The 16,368-nt window shown below is 37.2% G+C and overlaps 1 protein-coding gene across 1 annotated transcript in view; it reads right to left on the bottom strand.

The window, feature by feature from the left end:
- The window catches only part of SNTB2 (syntrophin beta 2), a 103,718-nt gene that overhangs the window by 24,543 nt on the left and 62,807 nt on the right, over positions 1 to 16,368 (bottom strand). The window contains exon 4 of the mRNA XM_034639036.1: positions 7,515 to 7,657. Within this exon, the coding sequence (XP_034494927.1) occupies positions 7,515 to 7,657 (143 nt within the window). The remainder of the gene's footprint in view (positions 1 to 7,514; positions 7,658 to 16,368) is intronic.

The following is a 16,368-nucleotide window of genomic DNA, read 5'->3' as shown; positions in this document are numbered from 1 at the left end:
TATTGATTATAGTGATGATCACACAAATCTCTGAACATACTAAAAACCATTAAATACCACACTTCGAATGGGTGAATTGTATGGCATATGAATTATATGTCAGTAAAGCTGCTAAAAAAACGTAACAGTGAAGGGGCACCTGGATGGCTCAGTCAGTTGAGCATCAGAATCTTGACTTTGGCTCAGGTCATGATCTCAGGGTTATGGGATCAAACCCCACGTTGGGCTCCAAGCTCAGCCAGGAGTCTACTTGTCTCTGTCTCCCTCTGCCCCTCCCCCCACTCTATCTCTTGCTCTTTAAAACAAATAAATCTTAAAAAAAAAAAGAATACAGGAGATAGAATTCATCTATCTTTTATTAAGCTAGATATATAGAGATTAGCAAAAAATGTAAAACAATGCCACTCTTTACATTAATTGTTTTTTGTTTTGGAAAATATTATTTTAAGAAAAATAAGTTATTGAGACATGATAGGTTTTTTTACTTCTATTTTTATTTTTTTTAAGATTTGATTTATTGTTTGAGAGAGCAAAATTGAGAGAATGAGAGGGAGGAGGGGCAGAGTGAGAAGCAGACTCCCTGAGGGGCAGGGATTCCAATGTGGGACTCGATTCCAGGATCCCGGAATTACGACCCCAGCCGAAGGCAGATGCTTAACTGAATGAGCCACCCAGGTGCCCTACTTTTATTTTTAAATTAATTAATATTTTTAAAATTTCTCAGTTCTAAATTTCTAATTATAGTAAATATCAATCAGTATAGCCCATTTAAGCAAAAGCATTTTTATGTTTTCATTAGGTTTTAAGAGTATATAAAGGTCCTCAGACCAGAAAGTTGGCAGATGACTAGTTTAGTGCTTCAACTGGCTACACATTTGAATCATCTGGATAAGTTTTTATTAATAAGAATAAGATTGCCTGGGCCCCACCCTAGACCAGTTAAGTCTGAATTTTTGAGGATTTGAGCCAGACGTAAGTAATTTTTTAAAGCTACGCACCAGGTAATTCTAGTGTATATCTTGGGTTGAGAACTAGTGTGATTAACTTGGCTAAACCAGTTGGTAGATTAGTAGAAACTACCTTTTTCTTGAAAGACATACTGTTGCCTTTTATCTGAACCAACAGTGGCTTTCTGACAACTAAAGGAAATGTAAAGGGGCATCCATTTGCTCTTAGAAGTCCTTCTGCTCCGGACACCTGGGTGGCTCGGTTAGTTAAGTGGGCTCAGGTCATGATCCCAGGGTCCTGGGATGGAGTCCCACAACCGGCTCCTTGCTCAGCGGGGAGCCTGCTTCTCTCTCTGCCTGCCACTCCCCCTGCTTGTCCTCTCTCTCTCTCTCTGATAAATAAATAAAATCTTAAATTAAAAAAAAAAGTCCTTCTGCTCAAATTACCATTAGAGGAGTGAAGAATGGAACTAGCAAATTTTTAGGAAAATATTATAGGTATATGGCCTTACAATGAAGCTAAGAACAAGCTATTTTATTTATCGCTCTTTGAGGTACAATCCTCATCCACGTTTTCAAAAGTCCTAAATGAAAAACATTGTCTGAGAGCAATTTTTTTTAAGATTTTATTTATATATTTGAGAGAGAGACTGAGCGAGAGTAAATATAAACGAGGGGTGGGAGGGGGACGGGGGAGAGGCAGAGGGACAAGCAAACTCCCCTCTGAGCAGGAAGCCCCATGCAGGGCTCGATCCCAGGATTCTGGGATCATGACCTGAGCCGAAGGTAGATGCTTAACCATCTGGGCCACCCAGGCGCCCCCAGTGCGCTGTTTTTTAAACTGCTGCTTCTACACTGGATCTCCTTGGATGGTTTCTTGTGCTATCTCTTTAAAGGGTGGGGATGGGGACTCAGCTTCCTAACACCCTTGGGGCCTTCCCAGAGCTGAGCCCACTGATTTTTAAAATTTCAGGCTTCAAGTCCCACTGGTTGTAAGAACTCAAGAAACTGGGCCCCTCTCCCCTTCAAAGCCAAGTGTTACGGGGATTTGTCTTCCTGTGCAGTCTTCCTGATGTAATAGTCTGTTTCTTGCCCTGTGGCTGCGCCTGTGGCTCCCTCTACAACTAAAGGCATTAAAAGATTAATATGAAGAGTAGCATTCTTTTGCATTTTTTGCTAATCTCTATATATCTTGCTTATATATCCTGACCATGTCTTTGCCCTTCCTACCCTCTTCAATGCAACCTCTTCTCTGCCTTTAGTTGTGCTTGTTCTGCCAGCCTTTGGGTCGTTTTCTGGATTATTTATGCTGATGTATTATCCAGTTGTATGTTTCTGTGGGATGAGGTGAGTTTAGGGTCTTCTTATTCCACCATCTTCCCAGACTCTCTCAAGTTGTTTTTTCAAGTAAAAAATGGTGGTCCATGAAAAATTACAGCTAGTTCAACTATCAAGTCAACCACACATGTTTTTCTTTGAGACAACCATCATACTACAGTACACAGCAGAAGTGCTTTTGTCAGTACTTCCCACCTCATCTTACAGAATATTAAGATGAATACTCAAGGGTTAAGATTAAATAAAACTAAATTTTTACTGCAACAAAGACATTTTGAGGTTAAACTGGCATCCCCTGCCACGCCCCCCAAGTCCATACAGTTTGGTATAGAATCAACTACCTTGATTCATGCTAATGCACCAGCAATTTTACCAACCCTTAGTACAAATGTCAACAGGGAAGAAAGCAAATAGCATCTTAGTATTACTAGGAAAATAGTTTTGAACTCAAAGACCCCCTGAAGAGGGGATCCTCAGAGGTCCATAACAGTATGCTTTGAGAACTGCCTCACTGAGCTGATTCCTATAGAACCAACATGTCAATTAAACATGAGTTATCTCAGCAAGGGTTAAGTTTCAAAATTATTCCACATATGATCCAAGTAAGACAGAGCATGGGCAAAGTGACAAGGTGGATTCTACCATATTCAGTTTGATTGCTAATCCCATGTCAGACATTAAAAAATATAAAGTCTGGGAGACTTTTTCCTACAGGTTTTGATTATGAAATATTTGGCAGAGGAGATCTAATTCAAACCAGCTGCAGGACTCTTGCTGAGCAGCAGTTGGTTAGAATACTCTGCCAAAAGGACCCCTTTAGTGGGGAGGCCAGATGAGCTCATGCAAAGGCGTTTTAGCAGCTTTTGCCCCCTAAATCCCGTAAGCACAACACCAGTCAATTTTCCACATTGTAAAGTAGCCACACTTTCTTTGGATCTTTTTCTCTTCCAGTCAAAGAAAGTTTATAGGAAAAGACTACAAAATGCACATCCTGCAAAATCCATAGCACCTTTAAAACCAATGTCTTTTTCTACCTGTATCATGTATCTGGCCTTAATCCTTAATCTTAAGAAATACGTAAAATAAAAATTAAAAAAATTAAATAAAAATCTTCTTCATTTATCACTCTCATATTTTACTCAAATTCCTCACCAGTGTGAAAATACCCACTAGTAAGTGTACACACACACATATCTTGGTTTCTAAGAATCTGTAAGTGTGCAAGCCAATAAACGATGTTAATTTATATTACCCTAACAACATCCTTTGATTTTCGAACTACAATTAACTCTTATTTTATTAGGGACTACCTGCTTTCGTGGGTAATCAAAGTCCTTATTTCTTTTCCTTCCCTGTGTGTTTATACAATCTTCTTTTTTTCTTTGTCTCATCTACTCGTAAGAATATGTTCCAAAGTATTAGAAGTAGAACTAATGAAAGTGAATATTCAGCCCTTTCTCATTACTCATAAATCTAAAACCCTCGCTTTCCCCCACACCAAAAAGACATAAACATACCACTTTCTGGCCTTGCTGCTCTCTGTGGGATACCTCCTGGTCTGGTTCCATCCTTTGGTTTCTCAGAGGCCACACTCTACCCGCTATGGGAGGCAAAGTATGATTAAGCCCCACTTAGTACTATCTTGCAGTGACTTCAACCAATTCCACCTCGCTGACACGGCCACATGGAAAAAATAAACCTCTCATCTGCCTGTCATCTTTGCACCTAATCTACCGGTACTTCCTGAACAAGAAGTAAAGTATCCTTGCTGCAACACAAAATAAACTTATTAATAAACAACATGTTCAGAGAGCCATAGGCTCCACCCATTTAATTTATGGCCAAGTTCAATTTGCATGTCTAGGTTGAGCCAAATAATACATTTGAATTCCTCACATTTAACATGAAAGTTTCACTCTGTATAAAAACTACTGGGTAGAGCTAAGCTCCTCTTTTAACAATGGCTAAATCAACCCAATTATACTTTTTACACAGAATTCCTCCTTGACAGATTTTCAATGTGTCAGGTACCACTGTAGCATTTTATAAGTATTAACTCATCTAATAGTCACACTCACCCTATCTCATTAGGATTCACTAAACAAATTAAAATTGTACGGCACAGAAAGGTTAAGTAACATGCTGCCAATTACCTACTATAGGTGGCAAAACAGGGATTCAAATGCAGTTTATTAAGGATTGGTCTTAGTTTCTTCTATTACATCTGTGGGGTTTTTGGGGGGACCGGTTGTTCTAATTATAACAGCTTTACTGAGATATAATTAATGGATCTTAACACACTCAGAATTGTGCAACCATCACCACATTCAATTTCAGCACACTTCCATGACCCAAAAAAGAAGTCCTATGCCCATTCCCAACCTCCCCCATCCTTGGCAATGACCAACCTATTTTCTATTTCTATAGATTTGCCTATTCTGGATATTTGATATAAACTAAATCATACAATATGTGGTCTTTCGTGTCTGGCTACTTTCACTTAGTATGTTTTCAAGGTTCATCCATGTTGCATCCATCTTTTTAATTGCTGAATAATATTTCATTGTATGGATATACCACATTTGTTTACCAATTGATGGACACTTGGGGCTGTTTCCCTTGTTTGGGTGTTATGAACAACGCTGTTGGGAACATTCACATGTACGTTTTTTCTTTACTTTCTTTTTAAAGTTAGCTCCAAGCCCAGCATGGAGCCCAACGTGAGGCTTCAGCTCATGACCCTGAGATCAAGACCTGAGCTGAGATCAAGAATCAGATGCTTAACCAATGAGCCACCCAGGCGCCCCTCATGTAACAGTTTTTGTGTGAACATAAGTTTTCATTTCTTTTGGGTATACAACTTAGGAGTGGAATTGCTTGGTCATATGGTGACTCTATGTTTAGACTTTTGAGGAACTGCCAGACTGTTTCCCACATCGACTGCACAATTTTACATTCCCATCAGCAGTGTAGGAGGGTTCCATTTTCTCCACATCCTAGTCTATACTTGTTATTATCTGTCTTTTTAATTATCGCCATCCTTGTGGGTGGGAAGTGGTATCTCATTGCAGTTTCAATCTGCATTTCCTTCACGGCTAATTATGTTGAGCATCTTTTCATGTGCTTATTGGCCATTTGTATATCTTCTTTAGACAAATGTTTTTTTAGATCCTTCCCCGTTTTTTAATTGGATAGTTTACCTTTTTTATTATTGAGTTGTAACAGTTCTTTATATTTTTTAGATACGAGTCCCAAATTAGATAAATGATTTGCACATATTCTCTCCCATTCTGTGCGTTGTCTTTTCACTTTCTTGATGGTGACATTTGAAGCATAAAAGTTCTTAATTTTAATGAAGTCCAATTTATTTATTTCTTCTCTTGTTGCTTGTGCTTTTGGTGTCCTATCCAAGAAAGTTTGCCTAAGCTAAGGTCACAAAGACACACTCCTGTATTTTCTCCTATGTGTTTATAGTTTTAGCTCTTAAATCTTACTTATATCTTTTCCCTATTTGCAAATTAATGCCACACTGATAATAGACACAGAACCACCCCATTTCCTTCTTTAGTACCAAAGTGCTTTGGTGGTCTAGGCCCCGTCTAGTCAATGGCCAGAAATTATTTGTTTATAGATTGTAGTTTCTAGCATTGAACAAAGGCTCATCTAATGGGATATCACAGATTTCTGCTCCATCTCTCCAGTGACACACAATTAAGGAAATATCTAAGGATAAAGCTACCCTCCTTGCATTCTATGATCATAACTAGAGTCCAAGCTTCTTCCATAAAATTTAAACTTAAGAGATCTCTTTCATCATATTCATAAACCCTAAATCCTTGGGAAATTAATTGTAATTATAACTACTGAGATATGTCCACATGTTTTCATAGGATTCCTGTCATGCTCCCAATGTAACTATGACTGAGAAACTATAATTTATGTAATAGAATTGAACTCAAATAGATTTATTGAGGGCCTATTATATGCAAAGCATTATGGGAGTGCTAAGATGACTAAGTCATAGTTATTGACCTCAGAGAGGCTGTAATTTAGTGGGGATTAAAGAAAAATCCAGAGGGGGGGATAAAACAAAACCACACCAGAGAACTGATGGTTAAATTCAGTCTTTCTTTTCTTTTTTCTTTTTTTTTTTTTTAAAGATTTTATTTATTTATTTGACAGATGCAGAACCCTTATGTCCTCAAGGAATTAATGAGGGTCCACCTCCCTAATTCTTAGGCTCAACAAATGCTTTATCTCTATTCTGTGATCTAGGTGCTCCAACTCTAAATTACAGAGAAATTCCTAAAAGCTATGTGAAAATTATATTTTTATAAAAAGAATGACGCATGTAAGAGAACTTGGGAAGTTGAAGGGCATCCTATATAATGTGTAATTTAAAGAATACTTTTCCTCAAATGACTCTTTGTCTACTCAAAGCAGGAACCCTCATCACCACTCCTACCCCCACCACACCGTTCCCTGGAGGACATACCAGATGGCCTCATCGTGTAGCTTTTTTTATTATCAAATACTTTTCTGTGGAGCTCCTTTTAATGTATAGTTTTTGAGTTACTTCAAAACCAGATTCTTTTTTAAGCTCAAATAAAGTTAAATGTGAATATGTTTTCTAGTTTCAGACTAGTTTCTAGTTACCTCTTAAGACATCTTGGCCCCCAAATCTACATATCTCTATTCTTTTCCCTTCCAACTTTCCACATCTGGCATGCTAGAAACTTCCTGTTGCTTCAGGTCAAATTGATGTTTATTTGCTGGCATCAAAATTATGTGCTCTTATACTAGAAAGAGAATTGAAGAATATTTTGGCTGAATTGTGTGGTTTATCCACAGTACCACATTCTGGTTTAAGTGATTTCATCACTCAGTCAAAAGGCTACCCCGATTTCAGTGGTTTTCTAGTCACAGTCAATAAAGTAAAGGAAAAAAAAAACACCTACTATTTATCTTCATGACTAAGCAAGATCTGAAGGGAACAGTTATAGAAAGCTGTTTCAACAACTTAAAAAATGCTAATGACAGAAAACATATACTGAGCTGGGAGCTACAAAATAATCAATAAGGTTGTGAAAGAAAAGTTTTTGTCTCAACCATCTACAACTGCTACTTAAATGCTATTTTAGACTCCTAAGAGACTAGAATTCACTTTAAAATTTTTTTGGTATAGTTAGAGTAGGATAGTTATTTTATTTCCTTTGTCTTTAGACTTACCTTGTGGCAACAAGAGGGTAGCTATGACACGGTGATGCCCAGGCATCCCTTGTCCATGGCATACAGTCATAAAGCAGCAAATCCTTCTCAGTCACAGCCATTAAGACAGGTCTCCATTGTTGTCTTCCACCATCTAGCTTTGCCTGTTAACATGGTAAAATCCAGAAAGCAGAGCTAACTATAATGATATGTAGCTGCAAAAGTCCCTTCAGCAATGGTCTAACATGGGTCCCCATTATGTTCCCTGAACTTAACAGGCTTGAAGAACAGGAAACATCCCATCAGGTTCCTTTCCACTGGCTGGGACTCTTCAACGGGAGGTGTGAGGCGGACTGTGTAAGCTGGAAAAGCTCTCCCAGATTGAGTTAGAGACATCATTTAGTGATAGGACTCTGTTTTTAGAGAGTTCCCCATTATACTTTAGGAAGTTTCTGTTTCTGTTTCAAATGTACCATTGCATTTACCCGCATAAAGCTCAGTTACCTCTGTGAGGATTTAAAAATGTAGGAAAACAACCACTATTTATCCATATTGTCAAGGATCCAAAGCCCAGAAGCGAAAGACTATGCTGAACAAAATCCCTGGTATATCAAAACATTTCCCCCATGAAATGACAAACAAGGAATGCTTAACAATAGGGTTATTTTTATACAGAGCCTAAAACAAAAACAAAAAAACATAGATGCTTTAGCTACCACTGATGGCTTCAAGGAGAAATCAAAAATGATGACTCAGTTGTCTCTTACAGAGTTGTCTTCAAAGCTACTTCTTATTTTCTTTTCCTTAATGACTTCTGAAGGTCATTTGGACAAGTCAGAGCACCTTAAGAATGTATCTATGGGGACGCCTGGGTGGATCAGTTGGTTAGGCATCTGCCTTTGGCTTGGGTCGTGCCCCACATCGGGCTCCTGACTTGGAAGGGGAGCCGGCTTCTCCCTCTCGTTCTGCCTGCTGCCTCCCCCCTGCTTGTGTGAGCGCTCTCTCTCTCTATGCCAAATAAATAAAAGCTTAAAAAAATGTATCTATAATCTGAAAATTGGACTGAGTGGTTCGGTTCTGTGTTATAACATCTACCACCAGAACTTTCCCCTCGTAGTAAGAACCACAAACTGATTCCAGGAGCTAGAAATGAACTGTAGCCACTGAAGTGACCCATGTTCTTACACGTTCTGAAAACACAAAATATATGACCCTACTCTTGAGATTCCAACAAGGTACTGTAGAAATTACTTTACTTTTCTTATCAGTGAACCCAAGTTTTCTAAAATTCTATATTTAGTCTCTGGGTAACTCTATAATACCTGGAGGGAAAATATCAGTTCCAAAGAGGTTCTCTTGGGTTCTTACATTTTTAGGTCACAGATAACCCAAAGGGATTTCTAAGTCTTTGTCTCTGAGATTATTATGAATAATATTTCAAAAGGAAGATATGGTAGTCTTTCCTTATCCACAGTTTTGCCTTTCACAGTTTCAGTAACCCACAGTCAACCATGGTCCTGAAGCAGATGATCCTCCTTCTGACATGTGATTAAAAGGTCAATCGTAGCCTAATGCTCCATCACATTGCCTATGCCATTCACCTCACGCCATCTCACAACATCATAAAAATCGCTAATATAGTACAATAAGATATTTGAGAGAAAGATGAAGAGACCACATTCATATAACTTTTATTACAGTATATTGTTGTAATTGTTCTGTTTTATTATTAGCTGTTGTTAATCTCTTACTGTGCCTAACTTATAAATTAGATTTTATCATATGTGTGTATGAATAGGAAAAAACATAATATATATATAACATTCGGTACCATCTGTGGTATCAGGGATCAACTGGGGGTCTTGAAACATATCCTCCACGCATAAGGGGGACTACTATAATGTAAAACCTATCTTCCCAAGAGGTTAAAAAGGTAACCTGATTTTTGGTTTTTTCTTAAAAATACGGAGAGAGGGAGGAGGGAGACGGGAGAGATAGAGGGAATGGGAGAGAGAGAATCCAGTGCAGGGCTCACCCTCACAACCCTGAGCCGAAATAAAGAGTCAGATGCTTAATTGACTGAGCCACCCAGGCGCCGCAGCAGTCTGACTTTTTAAAATTAATTTTTCCCCTATATTTTTCTCTTGTAAGAGATATTTTGAAGGCTAGATCAGAGTACATGCATTTGGAAAACCTATATTAAATGTATTTCTTCCCAAAGAAGATATTTTAGGCAATAAAGGAAAACTGCTAATACCAACAGAAGCAATATCTAAGTTCAAGATAGAGAATTTTTTGTTTAACTAACAATTTTTAAAAAGTGTTTATTCTTTGGCCTTTTTGAGTCCTTAGTTTTTAGAGAATTTCTTTTCCCTCTTCTACTTACCATTGCAGAAAAATGAAACGTCAGTTTAAGTCATTCTGTTTTTCTACTTGCCTTAAGTTATGAGGATACTGTTTGCTTTCAGTGGAGTCAAAATGCTGCCTGCTATATATAGCACGGATTTTCGGTTGTGGTATCAGTACAAGCAGCCTGGGGGCTCTACTATTAAGGTTTTGACCAGAGAAAAAAGGGATACTAATGTTAGGATTCTGGTTTGCTTGTGTTCCAACACCCACACACGCACACACCTGGCCAAACAAGAGACTTGTCCAAAGTTTATTTTTTAATAAACAGAGTTGAATAACACTAAGGATGAAAAACTACTAATAGCTACTATTCATTCCCTAAATCTTAATCCTATAAATCAATCAAGCCATTCCACTAATGCTGATTTAGTGTATATGTTCCTAAGTTGAGTATTTATACATTTTGAGAATTATCAGGAACAAATTAGGAACTGTGGAAACAAAGCTTTCTTTGGCTGTCTTGGCTTTTCTAATCAATACTCAACTGCCTAAAAATACTGGTTTTATAGGTAATATATGTCCCCCCATTTGGTGGACTTAAAGAAAATTCTCTTTTAAGAATATAACCAACTAAAAAGTAAACTATCAATCACATAAAAATCAGTATCAATGAAGAGACAGAAGTCCCTGAGCAGAGAACAGATAATCTATTGTTTACCAAATATCTGTAGTATAGGTTTTCCCTGTTTTAAGCAAACTCAGTTTTTAACAATGTGAAATAACAAAAAAGATAAATTAAGGAGAGATCATTTAAAGTTAAATAAATGATCCTTCCTAAATTTATCTCTGTAAAATGACTATCTTTTCTTTTCTTTTTTCTTTTTGTTAGAGAAAGAGAGAGAGAGAAAGCATGAGCATGGGGGGAGGGGCAGACAGAGAATCCCACCTGACAGGGGCTAATCCCAGGACCCTGAAATCATGACCTGAGCAGAAATCAAGGGTCAGACACTCAATGGACTGAGCCACCCTGGTGCCCCACAACTATCTTTTCTAAGTAGAGTGAAACAACTTTATTTATATGCAAGATTTTCAGTAAGTATACCTCATGCCAAAAGAAATGCTTACCTATAGCGAACAAATTATATAATCTGAAATTATTTTGACCACTTTCGTACTCAAAGAACTAAACAATCTTTTAGAAAAGGCTTTGGCATTTAATGAATTCAACCTTTATCAGATACATAAGCTCATTAAAATACCTCTGAGAAATGTATCCAGTCTTGCCTGAACACCTTATACCGACAGTGATATCTGATTTGGACAACCCAAATAACTACTTCGAAAAAGTAAAAATCAAGAGTATTTTAGAAATAGTACGTTGAATTGGTTCAGTGGCACGATTTTTTAAAGAGATTAAACTTTTTTACTTAGTATTATTTCCCAAAGCTGAGCTTGTGTTCTTGGACAATATTTTATAATTAGTGATTTGTTTGCTTGCTTTTTAGATGTATATAGATATAAACAAAAAAAATTACTGAGTATCTACTATATACATAGCATTAGGCTAAGTTCTCTGGGGGCAGTAAAGATTTGGGAAAAAATGTGCTCCCATCTTGCAAGAGCTCAAAATTGATTGGAAGAAACACTACATAAATACGGTCCATAAAAGACATATTGTGATGAATTGGTAGCTTTGTTTTTCTCCTTTCTACTTGTCTTTATGTATCATAAACCAAACTAATTTCACTTTAAAAGTTTAACAACTCTCGCATATTGCTGGTTGGAATCTAAATTAGTTCAACCCTGATGGAAGGCAATTTGGCAGTATTTATCAAAATGACAAATGCATATACCCTTTGTGGTTCTTTAAAAATATGTCCACAAATTCTTTACTACTCCTCCCTTTAAGAGGTAGAGCCCCTTGGGTGTAGAGTGGACTTAGTAACTTGCTAATGAAAAGAATACAGCAGAAGAGACTAGGTCATAAAAGATACTATGGCTTCTAGCTTGTTCTTTCTTTCAGATCCCTCACTTTGGGGAAAACCAGTAGCCGTGTCTTAAGAAGGACACTCAGGCAGCCCTGTACTAAGGCCTGCATGGCAAGAAACTGAGGCCTCCTGCTAACAGCCACATGAATGAATCATGCTGGAAGCAGACCTCCCAACCTCAGTCAAGCCCTCCGGTGACTGCCCCCTGGCTGACAGCTTGACTGCAGCTTCTTGAGGGATCCCAAGCCTGAACCACCCAGCTACACCACGGCTGTATTTCTGATTTTCAGAAACTATGTGAGGTAAATACTTGTTATTTTAAGGCCATTAAGTTTTGGAGTCATTTGTCATATAGCAATAGATAACACACCCTTGGACCCAGCACTTCTGGGGACTTATCCTCTAGGTTCAGAAATATCCCGTACTCTCTAAACTCTCAATATCCAAATTTAGTAACTGCTACATCAGTTACATTTTTGGATAAATCCCTTACTAACCAAAGTTTTACTACTCATTCCCAGAAAGTTAAGAATCAAATATATTCAGATAGTACAGGTTCCTTTGTTATCTCATCTATCTGAACGTGGAAACCAAAGAGTTTGGATAGCACATGTATGGAAGGACAAGTTACAAGGTTATTCACTGTACCATCCTTTATAATGGCAAAAGATTGTAAACAACAAAACTGGGAGGAGGGGTGCTTATTTCATTATGTCCACACAATGGAAGCCCACACAGTTGTAAAGAAAGAATGCTCTCTCTGCATTGATACAGAAAGATCTCTAGAATATATTGTTTAATGAAAAAAAGAGCAAGGTATAAAGTAGTATGCATAATATGCTGTCTTCTTTTATAAAAGAGAAAAAGAAGAATATGGGTTCATATTTACTTTTATTTGCATAAAGAAACTCTCAAAAGATTCGCTAGGAAGGAGTGAAAGTGATTACCCCTCTGGGGAAAAGGGGTGGGAACTGGGTGGATGGGGGATAGAAAGGAGAGTAAGATTTTTCACCCATTAACTTTTTATTCTGACCTGTGAACCACGTGAATGAATGCACTTTCAAAATCGTGAAGATTTCTAACATTGCTGAAAGCACAGCACAATTACCATTCAGCTGAGATTTTCAAGGAGCATATAAAAATTTAGAAACAATGAACTTATACAACTCAACACCCAAAAACCAAATAATCCAATTAAAAACTTGACAGAAGACATGAACAAACATTTCTACAAAGACATCATCCAGGTCGCCAATAGACACAAAAAGACGCTCAACATTACTCATCAGGAAAATGCAAATCAAAACTACAATGAGCTATCACCTCACACCTGTCAGGATGGTTGATATAAAAAAATACAATAGGTATTGGTGAGGATGTGCAGAGAAAAGAACCCTCTTAACACTGTTGGTGGGAATGCAAACTGGTGCAGTCACTATGGAAAAACAATATGGAGGTTTCTCAAAAAATTAAAAATAGAACTACCCTAAAATCCAGAAATCAAACTACTGGGTAAGAATACCCTAAAGTCCAGTAATCAAACTACTGGGTAAGAATACCCAAAGAATACAAAAATACTAATTTGAAGGATATATGCACCCCTCTGCTTATAGCAGATTATTTACAATAGCCAAACTGTGAGGGCAGCCCAAGTGTCCATCAATAGATGACTGAATAAAGAAGATGTGGTATAGGGGCGCCTGACTTGATCTCTGAGGGTTGTTAAATTCAAGCCCCACGCTGGGTGTAGAGATTACTTAGAAATAAAATCTTAAAAAAAAGAAAAAAGATGTGATACACACACACACACACATACACACAATGGAATATTATTCAGCTAATAAAAAGAGTGGAATCTTGCTATTTGCAGCAACATGGATGCAACTGGAGAATTATGCTAAGTGAAATAAACCAGTCAGAGAAAGACAAATACCATATGATTTCACTCATATGTGGAATTTAAGAAATAAAGCAAATGAACAAAGGTAAAAAACAGAGGCAAACCAAGAAACAAACTTTTTTAATAAGGATAAAAAATGCATTTTATTTTTTTAAGATTCTATTTTAATTTTAATGTAGTTAACATACAGTGTTAACATTAGTTTCAGGTGTGCAATATAGTGATTCAAGGCTTCCATACATCACCAGGTGATCATCATGACAAGTGCACTCTTTAATCCCCACCACCCATTCAACCCATCTCTCCACCCATCTCCCCTCTGGTAACCATCAGTTTGTTCTCTATAGTTAAGGGTGTGTTTCTTGATTTGTCTCTGTCTCTCTTATATTTTCCCTTTGCTTTTTTTGTTTGTTTGTTTGTTTCTTAAATTTCACATATGAGTGAAACCATATGGTATTTTTCTCTGACTGTTTTCACTTAGCATTATACTGTCTAGCCCCATCCATATTGTTGCAAATGTCAAGATTTCATTCTTTTTTATGGCTGAATAATATTCCATTGTGTATATATACACCACATTTCTTTATCTATTTGTCATTGGACACTTGGCTGCTTCCGTATCTTGGCTACTGTAAATAATGCTGCAATAAATAAACATTCAGGTGCATGTAACCTTTCGAATCAGTGTTCTTATATTCTTTGGGTAAATACCCAGTAGTGCGATTGCAGGATCATAAGGCAGTTCTATGTTTAATTTTATGAGGAATCTGCATACTATTTTCCACAGTGGTTGCACCAATTTGCATTCCCACCAACAGTGAACAAGGGTTTCTTTTTCTCCACATCCTCACCAACAGTTGCTTCTTTTGTTTTTTGGGGGAGTTGAGCTGTATAAGTTCTTTAGATATTTTGGCTAACCCTTTGTCGAATATGTCATTTGCAAATACCTTCTCCCATTCAGTAGGCTTCTTTTTAGTTTTGTTAATTGTTTCTTTCACTGTGCAGAAGTTTTTTATTTTGATGAAGTTCCAATAGTTTATTTTTGCTTTTATTTCCCTTGCCTCAGGAGACGTCTGGAAAGATGTTCCTACAGCCGATGTCAGAGAAATTACTGCCTGTGTTCTCTTCTAGGACTTTTATGGTTTCAGGTCTCACATTTAGGTCTTTTTTTTTTTTTTTTAAGATTTTTATTTATTTATTTGTCAGAGAGGGAGAGTACACAAGCAGGGGGAGCAGCAGGCAGAGGGATGCGGGACTCCATCCCAGGATGCTGGGGTCATGACCTGAGCCAAAGGCAGCCAGTTAACCGACTGAGCCACCCAGGTGTCCCTCACCTTTAGGTCTTTAATCAATTTTGAATTTCTTTTTGTGTATGGTGCAAAAAAGTGGTCCAGTTTCAATCTTTTGCATAGAGCTGTCCAGTTTTCCCAGCACCATTTATTGTAGAGATCTTCTTTTTCCCATTGGATATTCTTTCCACCTTTGTTGAAGATTAACTGACCATGTAATTGTGGGTTTACTTCTGATTTTCTATTCTGTTCCATTGATCTATGTCTATTTTTGTGTCAGTACCATACTGTTTTGATTACTACAGTTTTGTAATACAACTTGAAGTTGAGAATTATGACGCCTCCAGCTTCGCTTTTCTTTTTCAAGATTGCTTTGGCTCTCTGGGGTCTTTTGCAGTTCCACACAAATTTTAGTATACTTTGTTCTGGTTCTGTGAAAAATACTGTTGGTATTTTGATAGGGACTGCACTAAATGTGTAGATTGTTTTGGGTAGTATAGACATTTTAACAATATTTGTTTTTCCAATTCACAAGCATGGTATGTCTTTCTATTTCTTTGTCATCTTCAATCTCCTTCATCAGTATTTTATAGTTTTCTGAGTACAGGTCTTTCACTTCTTTGGTTAGGTTTATCCCTAGATATCTTATTATTTTGGGTGCAATTGTAAATGGGATTTTTCCCCCTTAATTTCTCTTTCTGCTGCTTCACTTTTAGTGTATAAGTGCAGCAGACTTCTGCACACTCATTTTGTATCCTGCAGATTTTACTGAATTCATTTATCAGTTCTAGTAGTTTTTTGGTGGAGTCTTTTAGGTTTTCCATATAGAGTATCATGTCATCTGCAAATAGTGAAAATTTTACTTCTTCCCTACCAATTCAAATCTCTTTTATTTCTTTTTGTTGTCTGATTGCTGTGGCTAGGACTTCTAGTACTATGTTAAATAAAAGTGATGACAGTGGACATCCTTTAAGTATGATATTTGCTGTGGGTTTTTCACATCCAGCCTTTATTATGTTGAGGTATGTTCCTTCTAAACCTACTTTGTTAAGGGATTTTATCATGAACGGATGTTACACATTGTCAAAAGCTTTTTCTGCATCTATTGAAATGATCATATGGTTCTTATCCTTTCTCTTATTGATGTGATGTATCACACTGAATGATTTGTGAATCCAACCACCCTTATAACCCAGGAATAAATCCCATTTGATTGAGATGAATGATTTTTTTTTAATGTATTTTTGAATTTGGTTTGGTAGTATTTTTTTGAGAATTTTTCATCTATGCTCATCAGGGATTTGGCCTATAGTTCTCTTTTTTAGTGGTGTCTTTATCTGGTTTGGTAT

This window comes from Ailuropoda melanoleuca, chromosome 12, assembly GCF_002007445.2.
Source record: "Ailuropoda melanoleuca isolate Jingjing chromosome 12, ASM200744v2, whole genome shotgun sequence".
Lineage (NCBI taxonomy): Eukaryota > Metazoa > Chordata > Mammalia > Carnivora > Ursidae > Ailuropoda > Ailuropoda melanoleuca.
The sequence above is the reverse complement of the archived record's forward strand: the minus strand, read 5'-3'. Positions and strand labels throughout refer to the sequence as shown.